Here is a 10,499-nt window from a genome sequence, read left to right as displayed (position 1 = left end):
CCATATCCCTCCTTGATAAAGATGGAGCTGTATTTCCACAAGCCCATGTTTTATTTCCTCTCCATGTTAGCCTTCATTAACTTAGTGTTGTTCCTCACCACTGTGCTCAAAATGCAGAGCTTCTTCTGGTTCAACATCAAGGACATCACCCTCAGTATCTGCCTTATCAGACTGCTAGCTCTAGCCAGGGCAGCTGGGATCATGTTGCCTCTGCCTTTTCTCCTCCACCACCTGCCATACGGCCTCACTCATACCATCTCCCACAGCTACTGTGAACACAGAGTGTTGGTGAAGCTGGTCTGTGCTAATACCAGATTCAGCAACATCTATGGCAACATCATCGCTCCCTTCACCATGGGGCTGGATCTGCTGTCCATCAGGCTCTCCTACATCAGGATCCTGAGGATTGTATTGGGCCTGGCATGCAGGAAAGAGAGACTGAATGCATTTGGGACCTGCATCTCCCACAACAGCGGCATCCTGGTCTTATACAACCCCATTGCTTTCTTGTGGGTAATACACAGGTTTGGTTGTCATGTTGTCCCTGATATGCACATCCTGATGACCAGCCCTATTGTGTACGATGTCTAAACAAAACAGATCTGTGACTGGGTGCTCACTGCATTTTTTTTGCAGAAGAAATTTTAAATTTCAGGTGTCATGTGGTGTCAGTCCAAATTCAGCCAGGGCTTCATACTGGTCAGATCCGCAGAATGATTTAGGGCTCTCAAAAAGTTCTTCCAGATACTTCTTTCCTGAACAGGCTCCAGTATCCCTCCCAGTGCTGTAGTGTATTGGGTTTACATGACAAGGGGTTGGTAGCAGGGTGGGCTGCAGGGGTGGTCTCTGTGAGAAGAGCCCAGAAGCTGCCCCATGTCAGATCAGAGACAGCTCCATCTGGCTCCAAAGGGACCTGCTGCTCACCAGAGACGAGCCATGAGAGACATAGGCTGGGCCTCCGAGAGAGGAGATTGAAGAAAGGAGGAAAAACAAAACAAAACAAGACAAACAATAACAAACAAACAAACAAAAAATGCTGTGCTACAGCAGCTGGACAAGAGAAGTGAGAAATGAGAGAGAAGCAGCCCTGCAGTCCCCAAGGTCAGTGCAGCAGGAGAGCAGGAGGTGCTCCATGAACCAGAGCACAAGTTCCCCTGCGGCCTGTGGAGAGGCCCCTGGTGGAGCAAGCTGTCCCCCTGCACCCATGGGTCCCACACGGAGCAGATCTCCACGCTGCAGCCCCCCCATGGGTGGACGAGCCCCCAGTAGAGCAGGTGGATGTGGTCTGGGGGGAGCTGCCGCCCACCTATGGGGCCCTGTGTTGTAGCAGTTTGGGACTGGGGGATGGACCCCGTGGGACGGAGCCGTGTGGGAGCAGTTCTTGAAGGCCCTGAAGGATCAGCTGGGGAAGGACGGCATCCATGGGAGGGACCCCACGGGGAGCAGGGGCACAGAGGGACCGTGAGGGGCGGCGGGGATGAAGCCTCAGGGACTGATCGCAGCCCCCATTGCCCATTCCCCTGCACTGCTCGGGGGGAGGAGGTGGAAGAGGTGGATGGGGGGAAGGTGTGTTTGGTTTGCTTTTAGTTTCTCACTGCTCTAGCTTGTTAGTAATAGCTAATATTAATCTTCCTACGCTGAGTCTGTTTTTCCTGTGACGATAACTGTTGAGTGATCTCACTGTTCTTATCTCAACCCTTTAGCTCTTTCCATTGTATTTTCTCCCTTTTTTGATTTGAGAAGGGGGAGTGAGAGAGCAGCTGTGGTGGAGTTCAGCTGCCCAGCAGGGTAAAACCACGACATATGGACACACACAGCCTCCTGAGGCATGGATAAGGTTCTTAAGGTATCCATTGTTACTTGCTTCACTCTGGTTTCAGCAGAGTGTGAACGCTTAGACATCCTTGGATGATGCAGCATGAGGCCCAGATGACTCATCTGCACTGTGCTGATCTGCACGAGCTGGACTTGGGTCTGCCTCAACCATTTCATCATGGATAACACTGTCAAGGCTCAGGCTTTGGATCCCAAAGCAGAGAGGTAAAAGACAGACAGTATTGTGTTATAAGAAAAGGTTAGTGAAAACTGTCCTTTCAGCAGCCACACAGCTCAGGAAACACCATTGTGGCCCATGTACAACCTATTCACAGAAACTTGTATAGATTTCCATGCAACTGTACATGAAAATTGAAGCCCCTGATGAGCCACAGGAATTAACTCTGCAGCAAGTATATGACACACTTCAAAGGGCTCCTGTCTCTTCTCCTGAATATTTCCAAGTTCACGACTTGAGAAGAGCGAGATGCTCGTACATATGTCCTAAAAGCAGTAGCAATTCAGCTGATAGCTGTCTACAGCAAGCAGTGAAGCCTACTTGGCAAACTGAGCAGAGTGCTAAATCCAGAGGTCAGCCTATGCAGAGCTGGAAATTTTTCAAAGCATTCAGCTTTGACGTCATGGTGCTGATAGCAAACTGGATGTAAATAGCATTTTTGTTTGAGCTCCATTGGCTGCTCTTCTTCTCTTTTTGTGTGCTAAGGAAATGAGCTGATGGCCTGCAGGTCCTATCCAAAGAGCTATTGATGCTGCTGGACGATTTAACTAAAGAAGGGGGGAAAGGGGGCTGAAATGGCTCCTGTTGCCAGGCAGCTGGGAGAGGAGCGAGGTTTGAGGTGCTGACACTTGCTGCTGGGAGAGAGTATGCGAAAAATCTCAATTTTCTTCAGGCAGGATCTTTTGTGAAGCTATTTTATTCACGATTGCAATGGCAGGCGTCCTGCCAATTAGGAGCGCATTTTAGTAAACAAATCATAACCTTTTATTCCCTATTACCCGACACCTGATCACCTCCCCTGTTTCCTCATTGGCTGAGTACTACAGGTTCACAAGCTACTTGATGCTCCTCTATACCATACATGTACATTTTTTCTTTTTTCAACCCTTTAATTTCTCCTTTCTCATGTTTTGAGAACATGTGATCTTTGTTTTACTGTTTTCACACTGCTCATCCAGTTTTTCTCAAGCTTCTACCTTATTTTGGAACAATGAGGCCTTATACTGTCCACTTACCTACTTAGCATTTCTCCTTATTATGACTACACAACTACCTTGGAATACAGAAAAGTAATTCTCTACTGCAAAAACACAACTTATTTTCTCACAAGGGGTGGGCAGTGGGTGATGCCCATTCCTCGACGCATGGCGGTGGCACAGTGCAGACCAGATGGGAGCCCTGTGCCTGCTCCCAGCCTCTCAGACTCTTTACTCAAGGCCTTACCAATACTCCCCATACTTCAGAGTATATTCTGTGCAGCAAGCTCGTGTGCAAAGACCTACACGTTTCCTCTTACTCCCCTGCTCTGATGGGAAGACTGTGATGATCCTTTGGGCCCTCTGTGTTTTCTGAGGAGGATTTGTCCCTACTCAAGAGAACCATGCTCATGTGCCAGCTCTTTGCTGCAGCAGACTTTTAGCTCTTTGGTTCCTCTTAACTACCTCTGTTTAAGCATGGGATGGGTTGTGGTCTGAGGTTTTGGACCACATGGATTTTTGTTAATACGCTCAGCTGCATATCATCTGTTTTTTAAGCTGTATTTTTTCCTTGTGATTCTCCTCAAACGACCTACAGATGATTTCTGTTGCCTGAGTTATTTATTAATGTGCTAGGCTGCCATAGATCTGATTCATAGGTCAGAGCTGCAAATACAGCACAAACACCCCCCCCACACACACACACCTCATATTTCTATTGAATTAGTGTATCTACTTCCTTTATTTTCCCCAAGTCTTAGAACAAGAAATGCGTTTTGTTGCATGGCTGGCATACCTATAAATCTGGGCTATTAAAATAGGAGATCCCTGTTCACAGTGTCAAATGACTTTATGTGGCACGAGAACAAAGCCTGTCCTGTTTTACTAGTACACCTGTAACTGTTACATCCCTGAATCCATTTGCAGTCACAGCCAAAGAGGTAAGAAATCCCCACACCCAGCAGGGTCATGTTGTATGTGGTGGCTCATCTCCCGCTGCCGTGAGGGTAGCATGGAGTCTCTGCTTCCCCCAGGCTCTGCTCAGGAGCTCTCCCTCCAGCCCAGGTGCCACAGACAAGAAGAAGGGATGAACAGCAATCTTTCATGGTAGTGGGAAGCTGTCAATTTAGTCAAGCAGGGAACTGAGCAGGGGTTTGTGCTGTTGGACATACTGATCAGAGATTCAGGAAAGGATGTGAATGGAAATGTTACAGAGCTTTTTTTTTATGATACCACTGTATGCAGAATAACAGTGGTGAGGGATTATCGGCAAACTTTGCAACGTTGAGTGACAAAGTGATAACTGGACAGCAAAATTCAGTATAGATTCATTAAAACAGAGGCCTTTTGACACAGCCCTAATTTGACATACACAATGTCATACTATGAACTGTCCATTCCCCCTCAAAAATAGACATCCCAGAGTTATACCTGGTGAGTCCTTGAAAACATCAGGGTGGCACCCACTCCTTGCCAGACTTCTCTCCTCTCCTTGTTATCACCATAGCTTGCACTCAATCTCCTCAGCAAGGCAATGAGTGGTGCAGGTCAGGGTCAGTACTAGGTGGTTTCTCTCTGCTATTCCTTCTTTCTCACTCTTTTCCTCTGCTCCAGAGTGGGCTGATCCTTTCTGCAGTGTACCTGCTCCAACATGGGCTTACCCGCAGGCTGCAGTCCCTTTGGGGGAATACCTGCTTCACCATGGGCTTACCTGCAGCCCATGGCTCCTCGGGGAAGCACCTGCTCTGACATGGTTTTACTCACAGCTTGCAGTCCCCTCAGGGCACACTTGCTCTGCTGTGGCTCCTCCACAGGCCACAGCCCATTCTACTACCATGGAGCATCTCCTGTTTCTCTCACCTGGGTGTTCTCCTTGCTGTTCCTCACCCTTTTTGTTCTCATCTACCTGCCTCTGACATTTTCTGCCCTTTCTTAAGTACGTTTTCACAGAGGTGTGACAAACTCCTCCAATGGGCTCAGCTTTGGTGCAGGATGGGGCTGTTAGTGTCTTGCTGGACCCACCTGTGTCCAGCACAGGGAAGTCCCTGACATTCCCCTCACAGGGGCCATGCCTGCAGCCCCTTCCACCTCCCCTCTACCAAAACTTTACCACTTATACCCAGTACACCTCCCTGTAGTTATCTTGAGCTGGTATTTACAAGTATTGTTTGTGCTGTGTGGGTAAAAAAAGGAGACACAATGAAAAAACAGTATTAGGCAAAAGTGTTTTGTAACATCTATCTGTTCTGGTGCTGTTCTAAGATGCACTGGGATGTACTGCAAGGAAGGGAACAAGTTCCAGCTAAATGTTACCTCCTGAAGGACTCTGGCTATAGCCATAAAGCCATCCACCTGATGCTCTGCATAGCCTTTTACTACAGTACTAGCACTTATTGCACAAAGTATATTTGCTCTACAATTTCCAATCATAAATTATTATCTGTGTTATGATAGCGACTGAGAGCCAGCCAAGGACTAAGGCAGCATGCTGCTTAGGAAAAAAGAGAAGCACATTCCTCATCCCCAAAGCTATCAACTTAAATCAAGAAAGATCAACAGCTGGGTGAAGTTCAATGGGCAGTTCTGTCATTGGAAATATTCATTAAAATTAGGAATCTCCTCTTTATCTGTTTGGTCAACAGATGATGGGGCACCAGGATGTACATGGGGACAGAGACCAGCTGAGCCAGGTCCTCCCCAAGCTTGTGCACCACAGACAGCCCAATCAGTAGCACACAAAAGGCCAGGACCACACAGATATGGGTAACGTAGGTGCTGGACACCTTGAGCCTCTCCTTCCATGATGACAACCACAAGACAGACTCGAGGATCAGGAGTTAGGAAAGGCAGATGAGGAGGGTGTCCACCCCATGACCAGCAGGATGGCAGTGGGACCAGTTACAGTCCTTTGCATCATTGCCCTGCAACGAGGGGGTAGTTCATCCAGACTTCCTGCAATAATCCTGCTTTTGACCAAAGGCCAAACATCACAAACCTCCTCTAATGCATACATTTTGTATGCAGATCACACAATGCAGGCTGTGCTCTGAAGCCCTGAAGAGGTTGCAGTTCCCTCATCCCTCTCTGGAGGTGTTCAAGGAAAGGCTGGACGTGGTGCTTAGGGACATGGTTTGGTGGGTGACATTGGTGGTAGGGGGGTGGTTGGACCAGATGATCTTTAAGGTCCAACCTTAGTGATGCACCAGCTCCCAGCTTCTCTTGCCAGTGAGGATCCCCCTCTAGCCACCCCCCACTCCCCTGCACCTCTGACTTGGCTGCCATCGCTCCCTGTCCCCCCTGCAGAGCATCCTGCACATTCACCTCCCCCTGGTGTCCCAGCCTGGGTTTGTGGCCCAGGGTAAGGACAAGCCCCCAGGGAAGTGCTCTGTCATCACCAGTGCACATCACAGTGGGAATACAGTAAGGGGCTGAAGCTAATGTAGAGTAAATCAATCAATCAATCAATCAATAAAGCTGCTTCCCGGTTTTTGCTGCTTTGCCTCTTTGCAGTGTTTTAAGTATCCAGCCCAGGATACTTAAGTATCCAGGACTTTCAGGCAACTTTCCCTTCTGAGACAACAAGGACAGAAACACCAGTCCTGCCACTGTCACCCCTCAAATAGTTAAAACTGATTTGTACTGCAGGAGGCTCTGTTTTGCCACAAAGCCGCCTACATCCATCAGCAAGAGCGTAGGCATCTCCATGAGAAATGGTGAGGAGATGAGGAAGGTATGAGGGAAACAAGAACTGCAACTGATTTCCCTGTATTTAAACCAGAATATGCCCAGCACAGAGTCAGAGTCATGGACAAATGGCCAGGAAATAGCATTGGGCTTCAGTCCTGTCAGGTTGCATAAAGGATGAGGAGGTGTTGCCAAGAGTCACAGTGAAACAGATGGAGCAGAGGTGAGAAGTACCAACTCTGGGAAACCTGTCAGGGGGGAAAATGCAACCCCGGAGCGGATGTTCCTGAACACTGACATGAGCTCCATGCAGATTGGCTTGAGCTCCTAAGCCTTGAAGCAAAGAAAGATATTTATCAAATATGCTATTGCAACTGGCAACAAGAATTTCTGGGCTCCGGTGAAGCACAGAGAAGCATCACAATCCTGCTCTGAATTCCTGTGTTCAGACCCTGGTTGGCTCAGATGCGGCCCTACCTCACTGAATAAAAGTGGAAATATTTGCACTGACTTTTGCAAGAAAGAAAAATGACCTCTGTATTTCAAAATCCCAGTGCAACCCTTGAGAAACTTAGGCTGTTACCACTTGCAATACTATTCACAGACTCATACTCCACTGTGCTGGGCAGTGAACAGCTTCCACTGCTGAAAACATCTGCGCTCCTGAAGGGCTCCTGATATGGTCTATCACAGACACAAACAGATGGTGTTTGTGGAGGAAGGAAGTGGCAATAAATAACTTTGTCCCATTGCAAGCAAAAGTTATCTTACACAGAACAGAAGTCTCAGGAAAGGATAAGGACCATAAATTTAAGTTCCATGGGGCTATGTAGGTAAGGATAAAAAATTGCCTTGCCAAGTCCAAAGTGAGCACGTTCCTGATTAGTCTAAATTTTGCAATTTTTCTGTTCGTAGTACAGCTTCTGCATTTGGACATCTCCACCCCCATGCTCTACAGCTACAGTACAAGTGTGTTATGCCACCAACAAGAAAATCTTAAACAGAAAATATATTCACAAAATGCTGTCTGGGAATAGCTTCTTTCCTCCCTGCTGAAGGTCCTTCCTCATGAGCAAAGTGGTCAGAGCCCTTCTCATACTACTATGCATCATTTGAGCTGCAGAAAATGTTGGAGAGCCTGCTCTAACCCCCAGGAAACACCAGGAACTTCTGCTCAGCTTCAGCTTTGCTTGCTGTGAGCTGAGCTACATCATGTCTGTAAGGTGACACAACCCCTGAGGCACGGCCGTGCCCGTCTGACATCTCCGGCTTGTTAAGCTGCAGCAGCTCAATGCCTGAGCTCAGGCTCCTGCTGTTCAGAGACACTTCAGGGCAAGTCTGGGACAAAACCTGACAATGACAAGTAAAGTGCTGCAGGCAGCCGAGGGAATCACAGATAAAAACAGATTTCAGGAGCAGACAGAGGTCATGTGCTGGTGCTGGAGGAAATCCTGGACACCAAAACCCAACAGCTTCTCAAGGCACTGATAGACCTGCACTGCCCAGGGTCAGCTCTGGCCACAGGATGGTGTCTTGGTGTATTCGGTTTACATGGCAAGGTTTTGGTAGCGGGGGGGCTGAGTCTGTTGTCATTTACACATGATGATAACCAGTGAGTGATCTCCTTGTTCTTATCTCAACCCTTTAGCCCTTTCCATCATATTTTCTCCCTTTTTTGATTTGAGGAGGGGAAGTGAGATAGCGGCCGTGGTGGAGTTCAGCTGCCCAGCTGGGTAAAACCCCCACGCCTGGGTAGTCTCAGTGCTGCAGACATGGGACATGCCTCAGGCTGGCCTCTTTTATAGGACACCCCTACCTGTCCCCCAGGGCACCGCACCAAGCTGGAATAACTCTGCTGCTGCAGGTGATTTTATTCATGCGCACAGCTCTGCAGTGTGACACAACTTGCTGTGCTCACCCCACCAAAATATTCACCTCCTGGACAGGATCCTCGAGTCCCAGGAGCGAGAAGCGGCTGAGCTGCCCAGCTCAAATGGCCAGGATCAGTGGCACAAGGTCCAGCTTGAACTCATTTAAGTAATTTGGATCTACAGAAACCTTCAGGAAGGAGTTCCTCTGATTTACCAGACACTGTGCAAAGGCCTTGTTTGGTGTGAGCCTCCCTGTCACCATCTCAGACCCTAAGGGGTCACAGTAGCAGCAGTGGGTAGGAGGATTGGAAGGAATGAAACAGTAGATAGAAAGGGTTGGAAATATGAGAAATAATTATTCTTTGTGCTTCTAAAAAGGGATAGAGACTGTACAGCTGGAGGACAAGAAATTCTGTGGTAGCTAGTGGCATAGTTAGGGTTCGATGTGCAATAGCCTAGGGTAGGATGGGAAGGAGATGTTCTACCTTGGTAAATTAGACGACAAGCAGGGCCTTGGCAGCTGGGGCCTGGCCCAGCCAGCTATCATGATGCGTGGTACTGTCACCATCATGCCAGTATGTTAAACCTGGGAAACCATGGAAAGCAGTAAGAGGAGTTCCTGGTGATGGGAGGATGGTTTCCACGCCCTCCTGGGCAGGAGGAGGACATAATTCCTCTCTTCTGAGCCACCTTGTTAAACAAGCACTCATAAAGATGTGTACAGAGCCTGGGAGCATGGATCCCTCCCACTGCTATGCTATTCCCTCTTGTCCCCATCTATCCGGGGTTGAGGTAGAGATGTGAGAAGGTGGCCAGGTCCTGATGTTCACGCTGAGATGTGCTCAGCACCACCAGGCACTCATGGATGCAGGGGTTTGTCTATTTATCCTTCAGTTGCTCAAACGGAGGAAGGTGGAAGGCAGCAGCCGTGTCGCGGTGAGGCACCAGCCCCGGTTTGTGGTAGCCATGTCTCAGCAGGCAGCCACCAGCTCCTGTCACAGCCGTGTCACTGTGGGCAGGACTGGTGACACGCAGCCTGGGACGGTTATAAAAAGGGCAATGCTGGCCCAAGCTGGCAGTCGGGAAGGTGGGTAAACGAGGGCTGGGTTTGAGCAGGGAGGGAGCAGCAGACCTTGGTGGTGGATGGTGGCTGCTCCTTCCTCCCTTGGTTCTCCTCTGCCTTGTAGCCAGACAGCTGGAGACATCACTGGACTGCGGGATGCTCCTGCCCTCACCCTGCTCCACCTCTCCGCCAGGGAAAGGTCAGTGCTTTACAGAACTGGTAAGACATTGCCAAGCACAGTCCTGTGGGACACTGGCAGCTCCCCATAGTTCCTCACCCCTTTTCCCTGCTTACCTGAGCCCTGGCGATGCAGTGGCTGTGTCAGTGGGGTGGTGACAGGCACTGAAGGGACTGTGCCAGCCCATGCCAGCAGGGGAGCAGCTCAGTGAGCAGAGCCATGCAGAGAAGAGCAGCAGGAGGAACCAGGGAAAGCGGCTGCTCCTGGTTGCTTCCTCTGTGCATTACAGATGGGATGTCCAGACATGGATGGGACCAGACCACCGAGCACCCCCGTCCTCTGCCCCAGACAGTGGTCACTCTACAGGACAGATAAGAGCCGGGGGAGAGGGCTCCGTGCTTCCCTGGTGGCCCCATGTGAGCTGGCACTGTCCCCAGGGATGCCGTGCCTGTGTCACCATCAGAATGCCAAGGGTCTGGGGGACATGGGGGGGCCCTGGGTGGCCAGCCTTGGCATGAGGCTGCTCCAGTGGTCAATTCCCCCTGTGCTTGGCAGACACAACCACACCACAGCCCTGCCAGTCAGCCGGAGTGTTGGAATTTGTGCAGCTGGCCTCAGGAGGAAGCCTGAGTGCACAGCCCCGGTCTGCACTGCACCGTACTTCTGCAGGATC

General features: G+C 49.6%; 1 protein-coding gene across 1 annotated transcript; it reads left to right on the top strand.

The window, feature by feature from the left end:
- Nucleotides 1–21: 21 nt before the first annotated feature.
- LOC311426590 (olfactory receptor 52K1-like) lies at nt 22–591 on the top strand (the record flags this gene model as incomplete). Its single annotated transcript, XM_084503053.1, has 1 exon — nt 22–591. The coding sequence occupies one exon, from the start codon at nt 22–24 to the stop codon at nt 589–591; it is 570 nt and encodes a 189-aa protein (XP_084359179.1).
- Nucleotides 592–10,499: the final 9,908 nt, after the last annotated feature.

The sequence above is a fragment of the Aythya ferina genome, assembly GCF_964211825.1.
Source record: "Aythya ferina genome assembly, chromosome: 1".
Taxonomy (NCBI): Eukaryota; Metazoa; Chordata; class Aves; order Anseriformes; family Anatidae; genus Aythya; species Aythya ferina.
Note: the sequence above shows the minus strand (reverse complement) of the source record. Positions and strands in the feature narration are given on the sequence as shown.